Raw genomic sequence first — 26,933 nt, 5'->3', positions numbered from 1 at the left:
AAGGTTCGTTTTCCATTTTACAATTGCCAATTATTAAATGAGTAACGTTTCAATTGAGACAGCAACACTGCCTCCCGGCGGATGAAGAAGGAGAGTTTTGTGTGCGTGCGTGTGTGTGTGTGTGTGTGTGTGTGCGTGCGTGCGTGCGTGCGTGCGTGCGTGCGTGGGTTTAGTTTAGAGCCCCCAAATTTTAGGACCAGCCATGTCTGTCTGTCATTTCATGAAACACATTTTAATCAAATTATTTTAATTGATCTATGTGTGTTTTCCAGAAAAGCATGTGAAGGTTGTGTTCCTTTTAAAGGCACTTTGACATGTGCTTTAAAATGATTGATTTCAACATGAAATTCCTTTGTGGGTCATCTTTCTATTTTAGTGTTGGAGAGTTAAGACTGCACATCCCACAGGTGCAGGATCAGCCTTAGAATACAAATCACCAGAAAGAAGGAAAAATAACCACAAAGTACATCACTGATGCCATGTTTTGGCACCAATGCGGTTACTATATGTAGAGTTGTGAGTGTGTGTGACGATTGGGTGTCTAAAAAAAATAAAAAAAAAACTCAAGGTATGCAGGCTGGACTGGCCATCTGGCTTATTTTAAGTTGATATGGTGCAACTTCATTTTTATTTCCCTCCATTCCAACAACGAGGGAGCGGCCCATGAATCTATTTACATTATAGACAGCAAATTGACCCAATCAATATGATGGGCAGGGGTGGTCAGGACGAGTCTGAATATATGTACATTTCCAAAATGTATCTTTAAAATAGAAAGTTTGGCTGCAGTCATTATGACACTGACAAAGAAGAGCAAGAAATATTTAGCGTCGAGGCTAACCTTGCCTGCAGTCAGACTTTGTGTGCACTCATTGCGGCAAAGTCTACCCTGCCAGGATTGGACTGCTGGGCTACTCAAGATACTGCTTCCAGCATTTCATTTTCAAAGACATCAGTTTGCCCAAATGATAACAAGCTTGTGGGTTTTAATCATGAAAATACTTTTATCTTATTCTGCGCCAGTTCAAGGAGCTAGAGGGGGGGTGTTCTATTTAATCTATCTGGAACAAAACTGTGTCCTAAATGAATTGGAAAGACCACTGACACTATTCATTTTTTGTATCATACAGTAGACCGAGCTGATGCAAGATAATCAGTGTTGCCCAAAACTTGTGTGGTGTGCACATGCAAGTCAATGAAGCATGTTGCAATCATTTCACTGCATTGAGTTGGTGCACCGAGGACACGGGCGGAACAATCCTCGGGGCAAAATACAAAAAAAAAAACGGCAAATCCTAGAATGCAAGCACTAAACGTTGGGCATAGGATTTATTTGGTTCTGTACTGAATCTGTACAATAGCTATCCCAAGGTTTCGTGAACACATCTAGATGGAAAATATTATGTACATAATTTACACAACTTAGAAATAATTAACATGAACTATCATTCACCGTTTTACGATATGAGCTATTCAACTTGGAACAATGGAAGGAAGAAATTATTTGACTGTTGTATTTCTGGAGCTTATACTTAACATCACCCTTGTCAGGTCAGTGCCCCCGAGCGACTGGCTAATTGTTGCCATGTTGCCCATCTGGCTGGATTATCACTCATATTTTCTATGCTTTAACACATGTTGGAATCCTGGAGTCTGGAAGGTTCTGCTGATGGCTGGACTTTCACCATCTGCAGTGAAGGCCTGGACTTCCAACTTGTAGACACTGCCAGGGTGTAGGTCAGAAACTTCCAGAACATTAATGTCCTGTGTTTGGAAACACAAATTATAATAGCTAGCTATGGTAACTGGTCTTAAAACAACAATAATCCACAAAAATGCATGTTTCTGTATGCTGTGCATGGATTATTTAAAGTTTCATCAAGGATGCAGAAAAAGTCCTCCAATCGGAATGACCGGTCTGTTTACAAGTACTAACCGGGGTTAGGATCTGGGATTGGTCATATCGGCTAGTTGACGTGATCTCCACCAGGGTCACCTGATAGCCAGTTACTAGGTGACGCCGAGATGGTCCAGCAGACACATCCCAGTTAAAAACGGCAGACAGGTTCCCGCCACGTCGTAGCTTGAAGGAAACGGTCAGGTTGGTTGGCTCAATCAAAGCCGTCTGAGGAGTCACTGCACGAACAGATTCATGTGAAAAAAAATCAAAATTAGCCAAGGAAAAATGCTTTGCTCCTTTGATGGCTGCTGTGATGATACCTGAACGGATGCCTACTATGCTTCATACAGAAAGTTCCCTTACGTCTTTCTCCATGACAGGCCATGGGTTTTGGACTCTTGGCTTGGATGGCAGAACAGGAAGGCGTACGGAAACAGATGCTCCTGGATAGTGGCCGACTGGTCCTGCTGACAGGCTGCAGTAAGACTTTGTATTTACAGGAGAAGAGCAAACCCTGCAGGCTGGCGAAGGTTTCCTGGGATCAAGCCAACAGGCAACATTCAGTTACAGCAGTTGGCTAAATGCATTTCCAAAGCCAATTGGACTCAAAAGTTCCATGTAATGCTCAACCATCACGGGAGAGCCACATCAAAATGACAACTGGAAACCAAACCATTTTATTCAACACAACATTTATCAAATTTGAAAAATGTTATGCAACCTGTGTGCTGGTCTTCTCTCTCACTGTGTTTTGTTTGTGCTCACAATACTCTGGCATCCACTGGATTTTGTAGTATTCAACTGAAGGGTCTAGGGAATAAATAAAATCGGGAAATTCATGAAATCGTTTTTTTTTTTTAAATATTTAAATTATTTAAACTTTTTAAATAAAATAATCAGAGGGTACAGCGTTAATCAGGTTCACTGATTTAGCTATTAATAGGTACTACAATGAACATTTTTATTGGATTCCTCACCTGTTGTCAATACAACTACCACATTCTAAATGCAAATATTGGCATTTCAAACATTAATATGCAGAAAATCAAAATACTAAAAGAGTCCATGTTTTGTTTGGGTCTCTTAATTTTTTCCAAAGCTGTAAACATGTCCGAGTGAATGACTGAACAGTGTGTAGGCTTTATTGTGAACTTTTTATCCCAAATATATATTGCTACATATCATTTTGGCATCTGTTCTTTGTTTCAATGATAATATTTGGCACATTTGCACTGGTAAAATGAAGCTTACACACCTGTGCTGCTCTTCCAGTAAATGTGAACCTGAAGCTGTCCATTTTGAAAAAACGGTGTTCCCACATGAATGCCGTCAGCCGCGGAGGATTTCAGTGGGGCCTTTGCATCTTTAGAACAGATAAAAAGGTCAAATATCCTTCGAAGATGAAGCATCATCTTGAGCCACACAATGATCCTAACAAATAAGACACACATTGTATACATACTGAGCTGAGTGCTGAAGTGTACGATAGCTCGAGATCCTTTCAGCTGGATTTGTTTCCAGTAGGATACAGCCTGTACTTTCACGGTATACGTCCGGTTGGACCGCATGCCTTCGAGTACGGCCCACCTCTGTATAGAAGAGTTTGCAAGACTTTGTGATGTTATTTCTCCATTTTCACAACCAAAGGGGTCTCAGCACCCCTTACCTCACTGACTAGTTTCCTCCTCTTGGCTAAGGAGGAAACGGAGGGTTGACCGATAGCAGTCCAGCTCCAGCTGACCCTGTAGTGGTGAACAGGGACATCGAGGTCTTCAGGCATGCTCCAGTGTAGTGTGACCCTCACAGAGTCGACCGAAGCAAACGTTATGTTGGTCGCTTTTAGCTCAGTTGGTGCGGGAGGACGAGACGGTTCTGAGGATGGAGATGTTGAGTTACAAGACACTCTGGAAAAGAATGCACAGTATCAAAGGATACCTCCAATGTTAGCTTTAAATCAGGATGAAGGTTCTAAACTAGACTAAAGATAGTTTTAAAGGTCTTCCATTTAGGATTGGGGTTTCAAATTGGGATTCTTAAACTAAGGTTAGGATTTCAAACGAGAGTTCAGATTTCAAAGTAGATTTTCAAAAAGGGTTAGAAGTTGGAAGAGGGTTTTCAAACTAGGGTTAGGGTTTTGAAGTAGGGTTTCAAACTAGGGTTAGGATTTCAGGGTTAGGGGGTTAGTATTAGGGCAGGGTAGGGTAGGAGTTAAAGGTTTCAGGCTTATGGTTGGGGTTAGGATTCAGAGTAACGGTTTAAGGTTAGCTAGTTAGCTAGCTATCTTATAACCATTCCAAATGTTGCTGACCTCTGCTGGAATGAATGTGTCGACTAGGAGTGGTGAAACCTCGAGTTCCCTGAATATTCACAGCTGCAACTCTGAACTGGTACCAGCGGCCAGGTCTGATGTCGTTCAAGCGGGCTTTGTGCTCTGTGGTCTACCGAGTATCAAGTATGGTGTTGGGTTTTAACAACATGTAGTAGTTGGACACAACATGAAGCCTCACGTGGATAAGCGGTCTACTAACCTGTGCAACCACATGCCAGGAAACAGCAGCATCATCATCCGGTTGAATACCAAAGTTCCACCTTGTCTGCAGGATGTAGACCACAGGCTCAGCTGAGATATTGAACCTACAGGACCAGTGCACCTCCAGATGTCCAGGGAGAACCTCCTCAAAGTTCAATTCCTTTCTTGGTTTCAGAGGAGCCCCTGGTAGATTAATGGTAGCCGTCAAGCAGCAGTAAAAGTACAGGGGTCTCCAGGAGTCCCGCCAAAGTTTTTTGATAAACTACACTTTAGTTCATCATCCCAAGTGAGTAGGAATCTAAAGTAGCTATCTTTATATTTGAGGTAAGCGATACAGCCACAATTAATGATGCATGTATTTTAAAATTAATAACAATCTGATATTGTCAATGGAACATAATTTTCTTTGTAAGGCATTTATGAGACTCATCCTGATAAGGATTTCATTAGACTGCAGGAGCACTATACAAAGTGGCTGGTAAGACCTTTTCATGGTCTACGTCACGTTGACGTCATGGTGTAAGCTGGAGGCGAAAGAACCTGACGCTGAGGCTACAGATAGTAAGCCACCAATAAACACTCCTACTTTTATATGAAAACATGTCATGTTGTGTTTTTAATTACCAAAACTGTAAAAGCAAAAACATTTTTTTTTTTTATTACATCCAGATAAATTCGCAAACTATCATGAAATGTTGAAATTGATGATCGCCCATGCCTGGTGCATCCTTGTCTTCTGTCCCTGTCCTTGACTTGGCAGCACTTGTGACTGCACGACACAAAAGTTGTTTCTGCTATCCTCACACTTTCATCTTTTTGTGTGACGTGCTTGCTCACGGCCAACAACAAGGCACTCCAAAGTGGCCACACCTTTAAATTGTCCAAATGGAAGATTTGCTTTGGGGGTGTTGGCCCAGCTCACTCGCTAACATTACATCATAAATGCGTTGGATAATCTTTATAGCATCACATCATAATATGATGTGTGTCTCACTGGGTGGACTGAGAAGTTAATAAAATGTGTTGTTTTATTCAGTTCAATTCATTGACTTGCATTACTTCATCTGCCACATCCAAAGAGGCGGGCAGACCAACATATCATAGCAACTGGCCAATGTGGCACTTGATGGTCCATCCAGGCTTGTCACACTCACCTTTGTAAAGGTCTTGTGGAGACTGGCATGTGTGACCGCAGTCGTTGGAGCAGCACTTCTTCTGAGCTGGACATTGTGCATCGCGATCACAACTGTCCACGCAGGCAGCCGCGAAGCCAGTGGCCCGGTTCGGAGGTGGACAGCCGCCTTGCTTCACCTTCATCAAGGTCTGGAGGAATTCACAGCTGGCCACACATTCCCAGTGGCTCACGGGAAACAATTTCTTGGATAAATAACGGGATGAGGTACAAGCACTACATCATCTACCATTTCAATACTTATGTGCCCCTAAAAGATAAAACATTAGAATGCAACTACCTCACATGACTCTTTGCAATTGCTCTTGCTTTTTGTGGACCAAGCGTCTTGACAGGGATTCAGGCACTGTTGAAGAGATGAAAGTGAAATATTCATTATAGAGGGGGTGTTGAATTATTGTATATTTTGTTTTTCAGTGAATTTCAATTTAAAAATCAGTGAATGTCGACTCATAGTACACTGGTTCATAATGCAGTTATTTATTGCATTGAAAAGAAATTAATTGCTGTGGAATAATGACATTCATATCTTGGTTTTAATGAAGGGTAGTTTTTGTCTTTTTTTTTTCCCCTCAGTCCAAGGCTAACACGCGGTTGAATGATAGTTATTTGAAAAGGTGGAAAACCTTTCCAAGAACACTTAATGAACTGAACTCTAATCGTTTTGGTTCACATCTCAATTCTTTATTGGAGTAAGGTCAGTTTGATAACATTGAATGAAGACAAATCAAGAAACATTGTATGGAATTAAGAACGGATCATTTCTGAGCAAGTAACGATTAGCATGCTTAACTTTAGTCCACACAACAAATCAATAATCACAGAAACAAATTGCGGGTGGCTCGGTGATGCACTGGGTAGCACGTCCGCCTCACAGTTAGGAGGGTGCGGGTTCGATTCCACCTCCAGCCCTCCCTGTGTGGAGTTTGCATATTCTCCCCGTGTCCGCGTGGGTTTTCTCCGGGTACTCCAGTTTCCTCCCACATCCCAAAAACATGCTTGGTAGGCCGAATGAGCACTCCAAATTGTCCCTAGGTGTGAGTGCGAGTGTGGATGGTTGTTCGTCTGTGTGCCCTGTGATTGGCTGGCAACCAGTTCAGGGTGTCCCCCGCCTTCTGCCCGTTGACGGCTGGGATAGGCTCCAGCACGCCCACGACCCCCGTGGGGACAAGGCGGTTCAGAAAATGGATGGAGGAAAAACAAATTGCATTCTGCATGTTTATTGTTAGGTTTCATTATGATTAAAATAATTTTTATTCTCATTTACACATAATGTGTATAATAAATGGATCTATTTTTAAGAAACATATTGTTGGGTACAGATTTGCCATCAGGGGTGTGTAATCATGATAGAACGTCACCTCAGATCTGTTTTGGTTAACTTGCCTTTAAAGAGGGTAGTGAGTGATTTTATTCATTTTTTTTGTTCACTGCCATGTTCCCATGGTTAGTTTGAACTAGATTCATTCCGAGCCACTTTATCCATCCCCGTGGATCAATTTAAAAGGCACCGGAACAATCGACAAAGCTGTTCCACAAAAGTATATATTTCAATTACAGTCACAGATAAGTGCAAGAGTGCCAGTTAGTGCTCACCACGGGGGAGTGGCAATAGAAAGTGCCAAGCTGATAAAAATATCACAAAATCAACACATTTGTATTTGAAAAGCTGACATTTTCAACAAAGAGAGTTTTTACTCAATAACAGTAATCACAGCTGATTAGAACATGAGAAATGTACACCTTCCAAACGCTAGTCTTTTATTGACACAGAGGGCCAAGAAAATGTCTGCAGGGGCTAGAGCTCTGGAATGCCCTGCCAATGGATATTAGAACTGCTACCTCAGTAGAAACATTTAAGACACGTTTAAAGACGTATTTCTATGATATGGCCTTTAATTAACCTGTAGTAGCCGATTCGGCTGGAGTTTGTTTTGCTCCCTCTCCCCGACCCCACTCCCCCCACCCCTCCCCGGCTGGGGAGGTGGTTAGGTGACACCCAAGCTGATGACGGCCATCTAGATTCTCGTGGACCAATTCAGCATGAGGGAACTGCAGCGGAATACCCTCCTAGAGGACACTGCCAGGACAATCGAAGGCACCTCCGACAGCTCTTCGCTTTGGCCTGGACATCCACTTTTTGATTTACATATGTATTTTATGTGCCCTCTTTGCATCCATTGCAGCCTGGTGATCCTGAAAGGGGGATCCTTCCATCTGTGGTCCCTTCTCAAGGTTTCTCATTTTACCCTTGGTAGGGGTTTTTGAGTTTTTCCTTGCCCTTTTGGGAGCCCAAGATCAGGGGATGCTTTGAGAATAATTGTCAATTGATTGTCTATGTGAAGCCCTTTGAGACTGCTTGTGATTTAGGGCTATACAAATAAACTTGACTTGACCTTCCAAAAGAATGTTGATTGTATCCACATCATGATTGATGTCTGACACTGATCAGGATTCTCTTGTGCTGCAGTTATTCAAGCCTAAAACCAAACTCTGTTCCCACTAACAGAGAACATAAATGTCCTAAACATGATTTCTCTTACCATAGTGGCACATGAAAGGATCACACTTTTGATAGAGGTTTGAAAAGTTTTTCTTTACACATTATAGTCCTCTTTAACTTACAATACAATAGATTTAATTCAAACTGGGCATAACGTTACTGTTCTTGACAATAATATTAAACTTATTGCTGAATAATGACTAATTAGGCCTACCATGATATGGTATTCTAATGTTAATCATTTGTCTGGGAGAACTAAGATTTTTTTTTTTGTCTGGTACTAGTTGTAAAATGTTTTTGTAAACAGTAGTTTAGGTAACAACACAATTTGTTGTCTTATAGTTGCAGATATAGTCGGCTGACTATGTGCACATCAAGTTACAGTGCTGGCCAATTGACAAAGCGACGCTCGGCTCGCCATCTCTCATCTTCTCTTGTGGGCCTCGAAAAGAAATTGCCTCGCTAATACAGAGTGACATTGCCACTTCTTGTGCAGTCCCTGCCTCTGCAAGTCCCAGCGATGCTTCCTTTTCTCCCCCATTTCCAGATGATATCAATCATCTTTCCCTCAAGTTAAAGGGGGAACTGTCGGGCTGAGCTCAAGGACTGCTCCCACTTGATGTTAGTCTATTGAACAGTGTTGAATAGAAGTCTACATTTGTATTCGCCAAGAGGAAATTAGCCCTAGCCAGGGTAGACATGACTCATGTAGAATACCCTTGGGCGGAAGACCAGAGTATGTACTTTTTTTTTTTCCCCCCATCAAATGAATTTTTTTAGAAGATTTGAGTCAGTCGGTGAGATCATTTTCCTTATCAAAGTACTCTTTACGAGTAAGAATCTCACTTTTGAAGCAGTGCCAGGTGTCAGAGTAGAAATTTAAAAAATTGTAAACGATCATGATTTTAAAAAATGGAAATATGGTAATCCCACCTCCATTGTGTGGGTGACGTTCAAGACCACCCCCACAATCCATACACTTCCTTATAAAGATACATGTTTAAACTTTAATTCATTCAATGTTAGTCCCTCTAATTCAAAACGAACATTAAAATGAATATTCTTGATTAGTATCTTTTTTTTTAAATGTCTAACAAAATGTATTTTCTGAATGAGCTCTTATGCGTAAATCTCAAATGGCATAGACATCGATCAAGTTGCATGAAATGAAATGTATTCCATAAAAACAACCTACCTTTGCGCACTCTTTATGACTTTGACACCAGAATAATGATCCATTTTTCTGAAAGGAGACAAATAGACTTTATTGTAAGATAAAATTTCACAACCCTCACTGTATTGCAGAGCTAATCATTAACACAATAAAAGTATTAAACTCTCTACAGAGTTCGTATGAATTTGTCACTTATTCAGCAAAATGGTAAGTTTGATGAAGAGGAAAATGAGGTTGTTCGTATAAGTCAGTAATTATGGTTCCCAGGAACGTTTTATTTTTTTCAGTGGGGAAATCAAAGTGATCACCAGATTGTGAGACTTTATACTTGGACGACTTTGTTAAACTACCATAAGCCTCGTGTGATAAAGCCCCTCGTCTGCAATTATGCAAGTAAAATGCAGAAAAATGAAACTCAAAATTAAATATCTGATAAGCAACTGCCTATTAGATTACCTTCCCCATCAAGTGAGAATTTTTAATCAAGTTTGATTTATGTGTGATTTTGTTTGAAAATGGAGGTTTAAAATGGCTGCAATTCCGAAGAGCATCTTACTTTTTTGTTTCTTAAAGGTGACAGTCGAGATTTCAAACATATTTTGATTGTTTTGTTACAAACTCGCTGATGAGTGAAATAATAACAAAACTATGCCAATGAGCTCATATAACAGAACCTAAAGTCATGTTTGTCGAAATTTTAGTATACATTTTAATTTGGATAACTTGAATCCTTTGACATGTTTTGCTGAATGAAACAATAATAAAAAACGTTTAACATAATCATGGAGCACTGGCTGCCTTATCCTGTTTGAGAAGGTGATGAGCCACAGAGATGCAGAGTATTCTCGAATGATCTGATTGGTTGAGAAGAACGAACAATATATTACTATGCACCTGCCCTTCCTTGACCATCTTGAGATGGATACCATTAAAAATCAAGAGGGTTTTTGCATTACATTGATTTTAAAAAAATCATAAAGTAATTTTAAATATATATATGAAACATGACCAGGCCTTGCAGTTATCATGTCCAAACAATTTAACATACATAAAGGCTAAAATAAATAAAAAAATAATAAAAAAAACAACAACACTGCAATAATGCAATTTACAAATTCACACAACAAAAAGGACTGAATGGAGATAGACAATCACTTTTTTTTTTTTTTTTTTTTTTTTTTAATAGGAAAACTGAGTTTACCTGCAGTGTTGCCACGCTGTGCAAACTCAAGCAGCGGGACATGCACCTCGCCCTCGGGAAACTCTCGAGCCAGGCCATCCCATCCTTGCTGTCATCATGGTTGGAACCTTGAAGGAGCTTTTTGGTGCATACACCAGAGACAAAGAGGAGCACGAGCAGGTTCCTATGTGGCATAGCAGCCTGCATTCTTGTCCTGTTTGTGAGGGAGCAGCGAGAGAGTCGTTTGATAGAAGCTCCGTTCGAGCAAAAATTTATAGCTGGGGGAGGAGTGCCATATATGCAGGAGGTGTGTACATTTCAAGTATCTGAATCCATTGATTTGCTGTTGTATGTTGTTTTTTCAATTTCTTAACGAGTCATCACCAGGTCCTTCGCCTGCCACCACTGATGAAAATCATAAAACTCCTGGAGCAGGCGGGTTACACGAGTCATCGATATAGGTTCCCCCGTATCAGCTTCCGATATTCAAAGGCTACATGTGGAAGATTATGATGAGCATCCAAATCTACTCATCAATCTGCCGGATCAAAATAATGAACCAAAATAATGAATGAGGGTATAACACGAGGGAAAAAAAAACATGGTGTCTTATTGCTGTTGCATGTTTTGTAAAGGTTCTGCCATGTTTGCAGCTGTAGCAGATTTGCTGTGAAAACCTTCTCACACCTCTTCTGCTAAATGGCAGGATGTGTTGGGTGGATTTACAGTTTAAAAACACAGGTGGAACTTTTGTTTTTCCACAATCCAACCAAGTTTACATTCTGCGGCCATTTTGTAGGGAATCCCATCAGTGATGTTAACTGGAAGCCGCCAAATATCTTCATTAATGGATTTCACTGAATAATTGCAAACATATCAAGATCGCACCAGTTTCCTCACCCAGAGGCAAGAAGGAAAATGATGCACTGGAAAATCTGAGGAAATCCTCTGCAGGTCAGCGGCATAATATGGAGGCTCGCTTGAGCTGTCGAACGTCCCGCTGTGCTTACGAGGAGCCAACGTTGCCTTGCTTCTTCAAATTTGCGCTCTCATGCTGGGATTCCACTAGCACGTATTTTACAACACTTGTCTTTGGCTTAATGAGGGAGACATATGAACAGTATCATTAAATGCATTTGCTCATTAGAGGGCTGAGGCTGAAAATTAAAAATTTGTTTTGACAAAAACATGAAATAATATTTTACCCTTGACCCGAACTAGAAAGAGTCAGATCCGCAACATATTCAGAGATATTATCATAGATGGGCGACTCAAGTTGTATGAATTGACTCAAGTTGCCATTTTTAGGACTTGCTAAAAACATGGGAAAGATTTGCCTTGATTTTGACTTTAAAGACACTCGACTTGACTTACCTGACTTGACAAGTCATCCTGTTCAAATGTGAATGTGTCACGGAATGAGTAGAGCAGGGCAACCAAATGCATCTTGGACCAGGGTTTATTGATAGAGTTGGAAGGGAGGATGAGGGGAACAAACCAACAGAACCGGCAAACTAACGTAACTTAGGCTAACTGAGGTAGAGTTGACAGGGGTAACCGACAAGACGAGAAAAACCACGACAGACGAGAAATAAGAACAACCCGACAGGGCGTGAGGGACAGACAGAACTTAAATACACGACAGGTAACAAGAGGTGGGTGACTATGATTAGATTGATTGGGAGGTAACACAGGAGGGGAGGGGCGATGCAAACAGAAACCATGGTAACATATACACATAATAAAACAACCGGGGACAAGTTGTGACAGAATGTAAATCAGAAATCAGCATAGTCTATCACTGATGTCAAAAAATCCTGACAGTGCAGGATTCTTACGGTATTTGTATGACAAACATTTGTAGGCCATAATATAAAACCAAACAAATGGGGAACGTAGCTATTACAATCGCTAAAATGCAAACTAGTTCATTTGTAGCATTGAAATGTTTTACAGTATGTCAGGACCGCCGTGCATGTAATATACAAATCGTAAATGTTGGTGGGTATCCCGAGCTCCAGGCTCCAGATGGTTGTTTCCACCATGTTTCCTGGGGTCTCGCTATTAGGGGAAGCCCCAGTCAATGTGGTTCACCTCATAAAACAAGGCGGTTGGTTCTCTCCATGCTGTTTATTGGAGTGCGTAGTAGTAGGATTGCCATCACCAAATTTCAAGTAAGGTTTCTTTGGGTTCTCTGGTCATTCACAAAAAGAAACATCACCTAATGTACTACAGAATTTGTATTATTTCAAAATCCTTAAAGTAAATGAAAAAGGTCCATCCAACTATTTGCTGCATGGGGCGGATCACATGGGCCTCAGTGGAACAGAGTGGTGAGTGATGATATGAAGTGGTTTCAGCAGGCTTGAATCCCAGATTTCAGACCTTGTTGATAAAGTTAGTGGGGTTGCCAATCTGGTGTGGGGTATATCCAACTAATGCAGTTGGCAATATGGTTCAGGAAATGTTATCATTGTCACTTTGGATTTGCTTGTTTCAATGATCATTGTTGTTTTTTCCTTTCTAATATGATAAATCTTAGTGTGATTTTTTTAAGGCTCAAAAATGTGGAGTAGTCTAGACTTTATATATCTACTGCAAACAAAACATGAAGTTGTTTCTAACTAGTTTCTTTACTGATCTATCTAGGTGTGAGGTGGCAAATTACTTGAAGTAATTGTTTCCACTCAGAGCCTTTATTTGCATGTGACATGAGCAAAAAGCAAACAGCGTTCAGTTGCAGAGGTCTGTGCTGCAGCAATTAGCAAATGCACCGGGTGTTTGGATGTAGCCCTGACACACAGCCATGTTCATGCACTGACGGAAAGATTGGCCTGCAATGAAGTCAAGAGAAACTCTTTTAGAAATACAATTCGTTCCGTGTTGGTCAATGAAAATCAATAATTGATCATTCTGTGAGACCCCAACAGGGGTCGCCATAAATAACATATAGCCATAGTCACTTGAGAGCATCTCTCAGTATTCACACACAATTTCTGACAACACTGAAATTTCTACAAATCCCAACTTAGAAGTTTACTTAGAGGTCCTTGAAGGATAACTGCACCGCAGGCATCAGCAGATCCGGAACAGGTCTGGATGCTAGTCGGATTACACAGATCGCTGCCTTTTGAGAAACAGTAGTTGCACCTCAGTGCTTCAACTAGAAAAAAAAAAAAAAAAGTGACAACATTAAAATGTGGCCAGAGACTGGACATTTGTATCACCATTACATCTGAGTTTTCATTATTTTCTTTATTCTCCATTCGAGAATGCTGCTGACTTTTTTTTTTTAATTATTATTATTGGCAAAACATCTAATGGCCACTGTAGCATGTCGGAACACTCAACCAATCAATACCTTGAAAAAAAGCCAGCAAAAGGAGAACGGCACACACCGCAGCTTTCATTGTTACACCTGAAACTGGAAATTCAAAATAAGTAAGTATTTGAAAATGGCACATCTTGTACACAACCTCACGCATTCGCCAATTGTTCGTGATAAGGATGCTCTTCAGGATGACAAGATGCATTTTGTATGGAGATCAAGTAGCAATGTGCTCTACTTAAGTAGAAGCACAGATACAAAGACCTATAAATGTCTAAGTACTCCTACACTATGTTAATCAGCATACTTCCATTTTTTTTTCTTATACCTGCGGCCTTTTTTCTCAACATTTATATGTTATTTTTTGGTTTGTCAGCCACTTACTATTCTTTCCTGAATAATGAAGCAGAAGTAAAAACAAATTGTGCAAAGTTAGGTTACAGTTTTGACTGCAAGAGCAACGCATGCACTGATAAGAAGAGGAAGGAGCCTCAGCCACAGTCTAAGGTATGAAGCTGAGAGTGTTGATGAATTCATTTGAAAATTTACATCGTGTCAATTAAAGCAACACATTTGTTCATTTCAAAACCGAGTACTGAGAAAGAAATTGCATAAATTCAAGGTAAGGTCTACTACAATAGGAAGTTTGCAATAAATTTCAGCTTGGGTAATTTTGAAAACATTTCCAATTGGAAAACCTTCCGGGAATTGAAGAAAAGGTATTTTACCTTAGTGAGACACAACGTGAAATGTTGCTTCCAGTTGCTTCTAAAGGCTGCTCCTCTTTTTAAACAGCTAACCAGTGTCTACTGTTTTGGTTACTCAACACCAGGAAACCTGCAGCACAACTGAGAATGTCGAAAAATTGAAAATCACACTCATGTGACCTCCCCATTCTTTCTTCATGTCAGCTCTTGTCTTCCCAAACAAGTATTTTCCTGTGCTCTCAGTCGTTTTGGTACATTTCGCACATCAGAATTGAATTTCTCAAAACGGTGTGTGTGTGTTTCTCAAAACCGTTCATGCATAGCAAAACATCAAGGTTCTCCTGCAAAAGGCATTTTCTTTCTCCTTTGTACATCGCTCAAAAATAAGTATTTGTGTCACTGAACATATCACGTTTTGATAACCAAATCAGTATTCTAAATGGAAAGTCTTACCCTTCTTATATGATTGATTGCAAGCGACTGGGCTTGAGTCACATTTCACTTTTTGCTGGCAATACCTTAATGTCCAAATTTATACTATCAGTCAGTCCATATGTGTGGATATATTAATATTAATAAAGAATAAAACTATCAATATATGAATAGTATTGATGATGTTGCTGTTATTTTACAAATAACCAATCTTAAGTGTTGAAAATGATGATGCAATGTTGTGACGTTTTGGGGTCTGCTGAAAAGTGATGACTTTGGAGGTATGAGGATTCCGCACCACACCAGCATTTCACTGCATGCACTGTTATACGGAAAGGAAAACAGCACTGCATAGCGTGAATTAAATCATTGACTTATTTACTAATTTACAAAAAAAAAAAGAAATGTGAAGATGGGACAATCTTCTCCAGGAAAATTGTACATGCAACACTGTAGGACAGTGGTTGGAAATTAGGGGCCCGCCTGCCATCTATTCTGTCTATTCTAGGGTTAGGGTTTCCGGCTAGGGTTTGCGACCAGTTTTGGGATCCCTAATTCGGGGTTCAAACGAGGGTTAGGGTTTCCGAGTAGGGTTTTAAAACATGGTTAGGGTCTCCAGCTAGGTTTTAAAACTAGGGTTAGGGTTTCCAGCGAGGGTTTCAGACTACTTTTAGGGTTTCCAAGATTAGGGTTTCTAACTGGGCCCTGGAACTAGGGTTAGGGTTTCCGGCTAGGGTTTGCGATCAGTTTGGGGATCCCTAATTCGGGGTTCAAACGAGGGTTAGGGTTTCCGGGTAGGGTTTTAAAACATGGTTAGTGTCTCCAGCTAGGTTTTAAAACTAGGGTTAGGGTTTCCACCGAGGGTTTCAGACTACTTTTAGGGTTTCCAAGATTAGGGTTTCTAACTGGGTCCTGGAACTAGGGTTAGGGTTTCCGGCTAGGGTTTCCGACCAGTTTTGGGATCCCTAATTCGGGGTTCAAACGAGGGTTAGGGTTTCCGAGTAGGGTTTTAAAACATGGTTAGGGTCTCCAGCTAGGTTTTAAAACTAGGGTTAGGGTTCCCGGCGAAGGTTTCAAACTACTTTTAGGGTTTCTAACTAGGCCAGTGGTCGGCAAATAGGGGCCAGCGAGCCAATTTTGGCCTGCCAATTATTCTGTCTGGCCCGCGAGATGACGTTAATATGTATTAAAAAAACAAAAATAAAAAAACAAAAATAAAAAAATAAAAAATTCTCAACCCCATATTTTTTTAAAGGAAAAAAAAACGGCATACTTTTGATGGGGTTGTTGTATGCCATTCAAGAATCCCATCAAATTTCGTAAAATTTCCTGCTGTAGGAATTGCAGTTTTCCTACTTATCTCTTCACAAAGTTATTTGGTGAATGTATGAAATATAATGAAGGTTTGCTTGGATCTGTTGTGATAAACGAGAACATTTTATGGCCGTGTTTGTTCTTGACAATTTCTTAAAACGTTTTGAAGTCAATCCAAGTGGTATAATTCCGATTTCTACCCTTCCTAGATAACAGCATAAGATTTGTAATTTCCAAATCAGACCTCAAGGGGTCGCACCCAGTTTTATAAGAATACTTTTATCTTGAAAATGTAAGGAGCGGAAGACAACACGTTAATTTATTTTGAAAGTGTGAAAGCGGTAAATAGGTGAAACATTGCTTGTTTGTGTGTTCATAGTGCTGCGAGATAAATCATCACAAAGCTCTTCAGGTGAATAAAAACGCCATATATTTACCTATTATGATCGTATCCTTTGTGTAATTGTTTGAATATGAATGTGACGAAGTCGCATGCAATTTGACGCACTATTCCTTGCGCGCTTTGTTATGTTTACATGGCAATTATATGCGACGATCAACATTTTTTTTAAAAGCTTAATGATTTCCGAGGTTGTGAATTAATGATGTATTATTATGTGTTTGTTTTCCGGACCGATGGTCATTGCATTTTAGGATGATACTGTTGCTATGCTTGTGTTTACAAGCTAGGGCTGCTAAAGTTAGCTTCATTAGCCTCTGCACTGGAAGTAGACGTCAGCGTCATTCCAATTGCATGATATGACATTTCTCCTCTTGCGTCACACCGTTTCTCCGAGGCGTGACACTTGATTGTAATTTCGTTTTTTAGAAAATGCATTGTCAAAAATGTGACGTAAGCAGGATGCAATGTTAGCACGGGATGTTGATCCCGAGGTATCTACATCCGTGAACCCAGCCAACCAACTATCTTCTATAGTGCTTGTCATTGTTGGGTGGCAGTTGAGTTGACTTTGGGTAAAGAACTAGTTACCCCTTGGAGTGGCGTGGCAAACAGCCAATCGGACTCATCAATGAAGTTGACAAAGATGTTTGTGTAATGTGGAATGCAAGCACAGGGGAAACGTGTCCAGTGTGCTCTTTGCACTTCTTGCCTTCAGCTTATTTGCATCCCTAATTAGGAGAAGCATACAAAACTGATGGACAAATGTCTTGAAGCAATTCATTCAAATTTAAATGTGTTTTGACTGCAGCCAAGGAGAGGCTCTGTTTATGCACTCGATTGTTTTATGCAATAAAGAATTGATTGACTTCAGTTTGGAAATGGGAATTTAACCTTATTCTACTAATATAACTTGCATGGATGGACTCCTCCTCCTATTGCATTAAAAATGATAGTCACCAACATGTCACATTGCTATTTTAACTGAAACAACCATGTGAATAAATTACAGGCTAGAAAAAACAGGAACATATTGGTTGCTCATGTCCTGAATTGCATTGGTCATTGCTCTAACAGTTGTAATCTGTGTGTGTGGGTTTGGCTGTTTGTGTAGGGGGTGTGAGTGACCAACTACACAAATGCCGTTGTTTGTGGTTGGCCAGCAGCGGTGACATGGCCTATGCCTGTTGGTTAGTAACAGCATTTATTTAAAGCAGCGCTCTGTCAACCAGCATTATGCCACACATTAGGGGCTGGCTACAGCGTGGGGGTTGGGGGATGTATGCGGATGCATGAGTGTTTGAAGTTGATATGTGACAAGACTCAAATGCATTGGACAGTATCTTGTCGTCGGCCACCTGCACAATCTAATGATTCTAATGTCATCCGGAACAAGTCGTGTTTTCAAAGTTTTATATTTACAAAAAATGTAGGAGAGTTTAGGTTAGCGCTGATTGATTCAATATTGCCATAATAATTTAAGGCTTCCACTAAAAGCTTGAATTCATGTGAAAGATGGTCTACTCCAGTTAGGGTTCACTTTTTAAACATTGACTTTCAGTCAAGCTTTCACTACGACAACTTCAAAAAAATTTACCAAAGTGTGGCGAAAACATATGGCAAGTCAGTAATGCAAACTAATCAGTGCCTTTATCGTGTCAACGTATAACTAAGATACGTATATATAAAAAAAAAAGAAAACTACCAAGGTCTTTGCACTTAGAAAATTCCATTCTACTATCTTGTTCAGCCCTAGTTTTTATTGGCAAGGTCAAAGAGGTATTGATTTAACATCGTGGGTTGTATATTATTATGGTTGTAGTTTGCAGCGGCGTAAAAGCACACTGCTCAAGATTACGTCTCACTTAAAGCAGGACGAATGAAAAGGTCAAATGAACTTGGCTGGTTGTGATCTCACAGACGACACTTGTCTCTTGCAGGACTCCATGTGCTATTAGCGTGTGTTTGAGTGTGTGTGTGTCTTAAACTTGCCGTCATCTGAGTGCTTGCGTGCTGCGCCATCCTGCGGTGTGCAATGTCTTCGGAGCTACTTGTGGATTTGAGCGAGGACCCGACGACGGCACAACTGGGCCATCTCAAACTGGCCACCTTAGAGGACCAGCAGTGGCCGGCGGATGAATCGTCTCTCAGCAAGTCGGGTGAGTGGGTCAGAAAACATTTCTAGAAAGTGAAGTTAGTCCGAAGTCAGTTTTGTACCTGCTTTCATCTCTATTCATAATTGTTGTCAAATGAAAAAAAAAAAAATTTATCTGCATCGTTGGAACAGTGTGGCCAAGTCCATGATTGAGCCTTTTGCTCACTTGTAATTTTCAACAATTATTTAACAAGGTTGCCGAATGAAGATCATTTTACGCCATCTACATTATGCAATTATTTACTCAACATTCACATATCGTTTTTTTTTTTTAAAACTGCGCTCGTGTGTTTATGTCAGAGACTGACATCTCTCAGCAGTTTGATGCCAGTTCCCCCCACCTGCCCTGGGACCATCCCTACTATGACATCGCCCGGCATCAAATCATCGAAGTCGCCGGTCAGTGGTAGCAGCGGCCATCTTGTGCGGACCTCATATTCTCATCGGTCCTCACTGTTTGTTTTCCTGTTGTCGTCTTGTAGGCGACGACAACTTTGGCAGAAAAGTGATTGTCTTTAACGCGTGCAGGATGCCCCCCCATCACCAACTGGACCATCACAAGCTGCTGATGTGAGTTTTGCTGCTAGGAATGTAAAATTAGTTGACAGTAACTTTAACTTGATTGCTTGAGGATGAGTTTTGCTCTGTTCAGAAGACCAAAACATTTCCTGTAGATTTTTCAGCCGAGCAACTGCCATAGTCCGACAAATCCGATAAGCTTTATTTCTTTGCACATTCCAAAACCCTGAGTTAATCCTGCATCAAGAATTTAAGAATTGTTTTGGGGGGGAGGTTATAGAATGCAATTGAATGCTCAGTGCAGGAGTGTGAATATTTTAGTGGGACACAGGGTTGCAGCCATCTGAAAATCTATAAAATCCTTCTTTTTGTTTTATCACTTACCAGTTTAAATAAGTACATAGCGCACATCAGTACGTATGGTCTGCCCCGCACGCAACATAAATCAATTTAGAGTAAAGAAAATAGCTTGAAAACAAATGCATTGCTGCTTTTGATTGACATGTTGCAAAATTCCATCTTTTTCCTATTTTCAGAAATGTGTCGCATATTCTCACCTGTATTGCCTGGATATTTTTGTAGACAGTAAGGGTGAAACATAGTCAGCTCCATTTAAGTTGGCTTGTTTTGTTGCAGAAGGACCCTCCGTCGCATATTAATACGGGCTTAATGCACGCGTGTTTTATTTATTGCATCGCTTGCAGCTTAAATACCTTTTGAGTTTGTGAAGATGATGTAGTGTAGGAGGCGTTTCTCTTTATGACATATTAAAAGGCTTTTTGTATCGTGGGCGCTCGGCATCACCGCAGACTTTGAAGTGCATGGCTGCTGCTGGTATACCATTTTAATCAATGCCAATGTAAATAATTGGCATTTTTTGTAACATAAATAGGAAGCGATCGAATGCGGTGTTGATGTAAGTGTACAATGGTATGTGATAGCGATAGAAGGTATAGTACAATTTGAGTGAAGGGAATTTTTTTTTATTTTCACTTTGGACAACCATGTTGGAAGATGAATGCATTTTTTGAACAATATTGAATGAGTTTGGGGGTGCCGGGATGAAAATACAGATTACCGGTTTGTTGTTTAAATTTTAAGATCAGTCGTTCATGTTAAGGCAAGAGCAGTATTTCGAAATTTTCTTTTCCATAGATATGTTTTTGAACTGCTCAGGTTTCGTCTTACAGGTACCTGAAAGGAACATTGGACCAATATGTTGAAAGCGACTACACCCTGATCTACTTCCACCACGGGCTGACCAGCGAGAACAAGCCGTCTCTCAGCTGGCTGCGAGATGCTTACAGGGAGTTTGACAGGAAGTGAGTTAGCGTGCACGCACCAGTGATCTCAGCCTTGACTATCTGGACGTCGTTTTTTTGTTGTTGTTGTTTTTTTTAAAGTAGTGTTTGTTGTTTTTGTATGCCAGGTATAAGAAGAATATCAAAGCCTTGTATATTGTCCATCCCACCATGTTCATAAAGACCCTGTTGATTCTCTTCAAACCCATCATCAGGTACTTGGCTGAACTTTGGCATGGATGTTTGCTGTTTGTAGATTATTTATGATGATGATTATTCTTTGTCTCATCTCTTTTTGCGTGTAGTTTTAAGTTTGGGAGGAAAATCAACTACGTGAGCTATCTGAGTGAGCTGGAGGACGTGGTCAAGTGTGAGCAGCTCATCATTCCAGCCCGTGTCAAAGAGTAAGCGCTTGTTCTTCTCATGTTGCCTTGAATGAAATCTGATAACCGAAAAAGCTGATTGCCGTGCGTGTGCAGATACGACAACAAGTTGAGAGCCTCCCTGAAGCCAACCTCACTGCCTCCTATGTCCCCTCCTCGGAGTCCTCCTCTCCCCAACCAGGTCTTTGGGGTCCCCCTTGAATTGCAAGTCACCTCTCGTCTTTCGTGGCAAACGCCACTTGTGGGTGTCAAAGGCGTTGCAGTTAACGTGCCTTTATGCGTCTCTCAGGTTACGAACGAGAAATCCAGACGGAGACGCTGTTCCTGTGGTGATGAGAGACACGATCAACTTCCTGTCAGAGCAAGGTGAATTCAACACCACCCGAAAATACATGGCGGCTTGAGTTGGTTTTGTTTTCTGTCCAACATTTGTGGTTTTTGTCAGGTCTGGAGATTGAGGGAATCTTCCGACGTTCCGCCAATGTGACTTTGGTGAAGGAGGTTCAACTCCGATATAATTCAGGTAGCACGCTTGACGTAATTGATTGTACCTCATCAATTTATCGTTTCAAACACTCATAAATGTTGTGTTTTTATGTGTTGTGTTAACTACACACATCAAACATGTTAGAAACGAAGTATACATCAGTACGGGCAAAAATACGGTGAAGCGTGAAACTAAAGAAAGAAAATGATTCACGCTGCTTGTCGACACTAAGATTCAAAAACTCAGCTGGAGTTTCTCTTTCTATAGTTTGTGTTCAACAATTTCAAGCATTTCTTTCTTTAAGCGCACTTGGCCTAATTCTATGCATTCTCGAAAAGCACGTCATTGCCTTTCTAAGGTTTCTCACCAACTGCTCGACAGTTTACTCCACAGCACACGCAGATGACACCTGGTAGGGGGTGCCGTGAAAACAAAACACATTTCCTATGGGTTTGCCCCTTTTGCAGGCGAAACGGTCAACTTCAGAGAGATGGAAGATGTCCATTTGGCGGCCGTGATCTTGAAGACGTTTCTGCGAGAACTGCCCGAGCCACTGCTGACCTTCCAGCTCTATAATGACATAGTCAATTTTGCCTGTGGGTTCGCCGTGCGTCATTCCAAAATGTCGCCGGGTAGGTGTGTGGAGTTGTCACTAACTGCCCTGTTGGTTTACTTCAAGCTGTGCCCAGTGACAGTCAGGTGACCGTCATGAAGACGCTGGTGGAGTCACTGCCAGAGGAGAACTACGCCACACTCAGATACCTAATCACATTCCTGGCACAGGTATGGTTGCTTCCCTGCAATGTAACTTTTACACTTTTCAATTTTGAATGCGTCCAACTTGATGTTTGCTAACAAGGCCCTCAATAGCAAAATTGAAATGTATTTATCCCCAAAATAAAAATCTGCAATCAGGCAAATTTTCAAACGCCTAAAACACTTAACCGATCTGAAGCTTAGGTAATATTTGACCAGCTATCGGTAAACTAAACCAGTTTATACAGCTAAAGCTGTCTTGGTGCATTTTATAGCGATGGATGAAATCATTATTATACCTTTGAGTTTCAAAACGTAATGCCGTGCTGTTAACAGGTAACAGTCAACAGCGAAGTGAATAAGATGACCAACAGCAACCTGGCTGTGGTTTTTGGGCCCAACCTGCTCTGGGGGCGGGACAACGCCATGTCACTCAGCGCCATTGGACCAATCAACAACTTCACCCGATGCCTGTTGGACCAGCAGCACTTGGTCTTTGCCTAATTGCGGTCCCCTTTTGTCTGACTCGCCACTGGAGACTACTCGACCTTGATAGCGAGTGAGCCCAAATAGCTTCTTGAAGCAACACAGCTTAGTTTAAAATGCACATTAAAAACAAACATCTCTCAGATGATTTGAATTGTGTCTTTTGTCCCCCAGAAATCAGATTGAGCCCTATATGCAATGTGATGAGTTCTCAACCGTAAATTGAAAAGTGTGGAGTGAGAACAACCGTGCAAATGCAAAATTGAACACATTTGCAACAAAAGAAATCTTCTCAAAAGCGACATTCCAACTACAACTGCATGTATACTATTATTGTCATGTGGAATTGAAATTAGAAAATGTGTTTACTATTCAATGTGTTGCTGTTCTTAGTTCATGCAAAAAAATATATATAATAATACAAAACCCCCATGAAGAAATAAATGGGTTGTGTGAAAACCCTCAGGTTCACTTAAAAAAAAAAAAGGTACCAAATGTTGTGGACAATCTTGTTGTATTACAAACAAAAAAAAAAAGTAACAGATTAGCTGTGCTGTTGTATTAACCCCCGCCCCCCCAAACGTCTGTGCTTTGGGCTGTCATGCACGCGTCCGCTCTCCCCCTCTCTGAACTGTGTGATCCAATTGGGTTTTGTGCTTGTGGGTTTTGTTTGTACCTGTGCCGCCTGGCCTTTTGTTGAATTGAGTGTGTGCCATTTATGTGATGGTGTCTTTGTTCCCCAGGGAAAAACTCTAGGGGAAGCTGCAGAATTACATTTGGGAAAAAAAATCTGCTGCCTTGATACACATTCTTACAGGGGCAAAAAACATGCTTCCTCAAATTGAAACACTCATGAACCTTACAACTAATGTTCTCTTAACACTACAATTTTGAATTTAATGTTTTACTTGACCAATGTTAGGTGGAATTGTTGACATGCTGTTTAATGTTTCATTTATGAGTGCTACTGTGTATGCTGTGCTCTATATACATACAATATATATTATATATGTGTGTGTGTGTCAATGCGTTTAAAAAGAATCACAAAATATGCCTGGGCTCGATATTATATAAAGGTTTAACCAACAGGGTTCGTGTGAACGGAGAAGAGAATCTCAAAACAAGTGCCATTGAAGTTTCACACTTGCTGATCAATCGCATCTGTGTATGATCTCGTGATCTTTTTGTACTGTAATTAGTTGTCCTGGTGACAGTAAGATATTTTCTCTCTGGGAGAAGTGACTTTGTTTCCAGGCTCAAATAAATTCAAGATTATTTTCTCAAATTTATTTTTCATCCTTTTGATATTTAGTTCTTGATGTGTATGACGATGATGTACTCTTGTGGCAGAATAAAGAAACCTGAAGGAATGAGTTTTTTTTTTTGCCATTTTTGTTTGCATTTAAGTTACTTTTTTCTTTATAATAGTCTCAACAATGGTGCATTCAAGTGTGCACAAAAGTGGAACACAGTTTAGAATCATGGTAAATGAATGTCCTACAGAACTTGCATATGTTGCATCAGAAAAGATATATTTCAGGCCCAAAAACAACGACATTCTCCTTCCACGTTCAACTAAACAGGAATCGGCTAATGTGCGAGTAGAGATGAGTAATGGCCGGCCAACTCGCTGTTCATTATTCCCTCAGCATCTGACAGTTCCTGCCAAGTATGACACCTTATAAATTGAAGGAACTGGGCGTCGTGATGCCGATAATGCAGTCGATGTTCTTTGCCGCCTTGATTGCAATGGCCTGCTCGGGGGTTCTACCAGACACTGGCGCTTAGTCGTCCCAGCGTCATTGCAGCTATTGTCGGTGCGTTCGTTTGAGCATCCAGAGATGATGGTGAAGCTGGGGTTTGTAAACTTGTGCGCCACTTCCAGCTGGTAGTTGCCAATGGTGATGGCAGGTGGTCACATCCTGGCAGAGCACATTTGTGTTCTTCGTGGCTGATGTTTGTATCATAATGTGATTGATGGCGTGATGAGACATTTACAAGGTTTTCAGTCATAACCCCAAGTATGAGGCAACTCAAACGTTAAGTGTTAGTATTGTAGCCAAAACTCGCCACAAAGAAACTGCAGGCAGGGAGGAGTAAAATTCAGCAAAGTCTGAGGGTTAATCTGTTGGATCACCAACTCACGATACCTGTACTCGTCAGACCCAGAAAAAGGGTGAGAAACCTCCTCCGGTGCTCCCAATGGCCATTGGGCCTCTACTCTTTTCTCAAGGGTCTTTATTTATGTCCAAGTTGGACCCGTATTTCTCTGCCCCAGCTGGAGGAGGACAGATTTGCTGATGCCTTGGGAACGGAAGAAGGGGGCGTCCCGCTTGATTGCCCGGAGGAGCTCGAGGGGGTCGGCGTAGGTGGGTGGTGAGATGGGGAAGGGCGGCGGCACAAGGTCTACCTGGGGTTTGTCCCTTGCCGAAATGGGCGGCAAGTGCGTCTGCTCCCTGGTGCTCTTTTTGCGCGGCGGCTTGACTTCAGCAGCCGGCACGTTTGGCTCCTTGGCCTTCTTGGCCGTCTTGGCCTTGTCTGCGTTGAGCCGCGGCAGGAGGACACATGCTCCGTCCCCGGCTTGCACCACATCTTCCCAGATCTCGTCCTCAAAGGTTTTGCATTTCTTCTCGGCGGCTTGGGCCTTCTTGCCGGTTGCCTTGGGGCGAGCGGCAATCTTGTAGCGTACCATGACGCGCTTGGGACGAACATCTTTTTGGTTGGTCTTGGTTTTCTGCTCAGACCTCTGCTTGGACCGCTTTAAGCGTTTGTCCTCTCGTTCCTTCTGCTGCCGCTGTTCTTCTTCTTGCACTCTCTTTCGATAGAAGTTTGTTTGCATTTTCTTCAAGACCTCCTTCGGGATGCTGTCAATTTTGCCCATGAGCATGAACACTTGTTCCTCCACATGTTTCATCTTCTTTAATGGGTTCAAAAAATGACTTGAAGATGAACAAGAGCGATACACTTTTGTCACCTTGACGGTCAGCGAGTCCAACTCTTTTTCCAGCTCTACATTCCGGTTTTCTCTATAAAGCTTAACCATCTGGGAAATTTTCAAGGATGTGTTTGTCTCCTCCTGAATTTTAGCCTTGACGCTACTGATCTCCGTTCGTAAATTCTCCAGGTTCTCTTCATTCTTCTTCCTGCTGTTTTCAAATTTCTGCTGTTGCCCGAGGAGTGCGTAATTGTTCTTAACAGCGTAAGGCAGCAGGAACTGGTTTTGCTCTCTCAGGTTTTCCATCCGTTCCAAGACCTGTTCGTGATCTGGTAGAACGGTCTGATTGGCTTGCTGGTCAGAGGAAGCCAGTTTGAAAATATTCTGCTTGTAGCGCTCATATCTGCTCAGCGTGTCCTCAATCTCGGGTATTTCCTTTTTCATAGACTGGATTTGATCACTAATCATATCAATTTCAGAATTTTTGACTAATTTGTGCCTCTTCATCTTTTCATAACGGACTCCTTCCTCCGCCAGTTTCTTGTCTGCCATTTCCCGAAAGTTCTCATTGATGAGTTTCTGTCTTTCAAGGACCAATTCGAGACCTTTCACCCGTTCTTCCTGGGCAACAATGGCCTCCATCAACCTCTGATTAGCTTCCCTTGTCACCTCCATGGCTTCAGCACGTTGGACCTTCTTTTGTTCGAGATACCGATCAAAATTTTCTGGTTCTGCCAGCTTTGATTGAGCATTGGGTTTGTGGCTGGTCTTACGAATATGGTATTTGACTTTCTTCTCCATTTTTCCAATGCGATACATGATGAGAAAGAAATGGATTGAGCGTTCAATGTGTTACAGTATATTCCAATTTTCATTTATGGACGTGTTGTAGACAAACCAACGTCATTTGTTGTTGAAGCACCTTTGAAAGAAAGCAGACGTGTGACATCATTGACCACAACAGCCCAATCCTGATAATAATGAATGACTCAGGTATGTTTCTGAAAAGGTGACATCACGCCAATACTTGATGATGAAGGCCTTCATGATGACATCACACTAATCATAATCACGCAATTAGAACAGCATGTGTTCACATCTCACTGTCGTGCTGCAGAGATTTCTTTCCAAACTGTAGATGAGCATGATTTGTACATTTGTTTTCCCATTTATTCATCATGTCCTTTGTAGCAGAATTGAAGTGTCTTCCTTCCCAATACGGTTTTATTTTATTGTTTTGCTTTTGTTTTA

General features: G+C 41.2%; 3 protein-coding genes across 6 annotated transcripts; 1 reads left to right on the top strand and 2 right to left on the bottom strand.

Moving 5' to 3' along the window:
- Window positions 1-1,332: 1,332 nt before the first annotated feature.
- Window positions 1,333-20,028, bottom strand: LOC147062131 (anosmin-1-like). 2 transcript variants are annotated; one of them, XM_085906316.1, is made up of 17 exons: window positions 19,892-20,028; window positions 18,653-18,841; window positions 11,854-13,642; window positions 11,380-11,575; window positions 10,501-10,693; window positions 9,321-9,368; window positions 5,903-5,968; window positions 5,585-5,807; window positions 4,429-4,613; window positions 4,209-4,338; window positions 3,567-3,772; window positions 3,363-3,489; window positions 3,156-3,263; window positions 2,622-2,710; window positions 2,264-2,435; window positions 1,937-2,136; window positions 1,333-1,764 (listed from the first exon to the last, which is right to left on the bottom strand). In XM_085906316.1, exons 4-17 carry the CDS (start codon window positions 11,442-11,444, stop codon window positions 1,609-1,611), a joined length of 1,968 nt encoding a protein of 655 aa, XP_085762442.1. In that variant the 5' UTR covers window positions 11,445-11,575; window positions 11,854-13,642; window positions 18,653-18,841; window positions 19,892-20,028; the 3' UTR covers window positions 1,333-1,608. The 2 variants fall into 2 exon arrangements, with proteins under 2 accessions (XP_085762442.1, XP_085762433.1); XM_085906307.1 differs by lacking the exons at window positions 18,653-18,841; window positions 19,892-20,028 and adding an exon at window positions 13,841-13,875 and having other exon boundaries at window positions 3,156-3,489.
- On the top strand, window positions 16,568-24,120 carry arhgap1 (Rho GTPase activating protein 1). 3 transcript variants are annotated; one of them, XM_085906340.1, is made up of 13 exons: window positions 16,568-16,672; window positions 18,601-18,819; window positions 19,116-19,214; window positions 19,298-19,385; window positions 20,525-20,656; window positions 20,764-20,850; window positions 20,941-21,039; window positions 21,115-21,222; window positions 21,308-21,384; window positions 21,464-21,541; window positions 21,973-22,101; window positions 22,185-22,288; window positions 22,598-24,120. In XM_085906340.1, exons 2-13 carry the CDS (start codon window positions 18,696-18,698, stop codon window positions 22,763-22,765), a joined length of 1,293 nt encoding a protein of 430 aa, XP_085762466.1. In that variant the 5' UTR covers window positions 16,568-16,672; window positions 18,601-18,695; the 3' UTR covers window positions 22,766-24,120. The 3 variants fall into 3 exon arrangements, with proteins under 3 accessions (XP_085762466.1, XP_085762479.1, XP_085762471.1); XM_085906353.1 differs by lacking the exon at window positions 16,568-16,672 and having other exon boundaries at window positions 18,643-18,819; window positions 19,136-19,214; XM_085906345.1 differs by lacking the exon at window positions 16,568-16,672 and having other exon boundaries at window positions 18,643-18,819; window positions 19,118-19,214.
- On the bottom strand, window positions 24,054-26,530 carry LOC147062129 (uncharacterized). Its single transcript, XM_085906328.1, has one exon. The coding sequence runs from the start codon at window positions 26,499-26,501 to the stop codon at window positions 24,990-24,992; it is 1,512 nt and encodes a 503-aa protein (XP_085762454.1). The 5' UTR covers window positions 26,502-26,530; the 3' UTR covers window positions 24,054-24,989.
- Window positions 26,531-26,933: the final 403 nt, after the last annotated feature.

The sequence above is a fragment of the Syngnathus leptorhynchus genome, chromosome 1 (assembly GCF_054491065.1).
Source record: "Syngnathus leptorhynchus isolate UIUO chromosome 1, UIUO_Slep, whole genome shotgun sequence".
In the NCBI taxonomy this organism is placed as follows: Eukaryota; Metazoa; Chordata; class Actinopteri; order Syngnathiformes; family Syngnathidae; genus Syngnathus; species Syngnathus leptorhynchus.
Note: the sequence above shows the minus strand (reverse complement) of the source record. Positions and strands in the feature narration are given on the sequence as shown.

What these genes read in the sequence shown, in the direction of transcription:
- LOC147062131 (XM_085906307.1), bottom strand. Translation starts at nt 11,444, where the DNA reads ATGCCGCTGACCTGCAGAGGATTTCCTCAGATTTTCCAGTGCATCATT. An exon ending in ACACATTCATTCCAGCAGAG is followed by an intron (nt 3,773 to 4,208) that starts GTCAGCAACATT and finishes CTCCATCCTCAG; the next exon opens with AACCGTCTCGTCCTCCCGCA. An exon ending in GGAGGAAACTAGTCAGTGAG is followed by an intron (nt 3,490 to 3,566) that starts GTAAGGGGTGCT and finishes TCTTCTATACAG; the next exon opens with AGGTGGGCCGTACTCGAAGG.
- arhgap1 (XM_085906340.1), top strand. Translation starts at nt 18,696, where the DNA reads ATGTCTTCGGAGCTACTTGTGGATTTGAGCGAGGACCCGACGACGGCA. An exon ending in CTCTTCAAACCCATCATCAG is followed by an intron (nt 20,851 to 20,940) that starts GTACTTGGCTGA and finishes TTTTGCGTGTAG; the next exon opens with TTTTAAGTTTGGGAGGAAAA. An exon ending in TAATCACATTCCTGGCACAG is followed by an intron (nt 22,289 to 22,597) that starts GTATGGTTGCTT and finishes TGCTGTTAACAG; the next exon opens with GTAACAGTCAACAGCGAAGT.
- LOC147062129 (XM_085906328.1), bottom strand. Translation starts at nt 26,501, where the DNA reads ATGTATCGCATTGGAAAAATGGAGAAGAAAGTCAAATACCATATTCGT.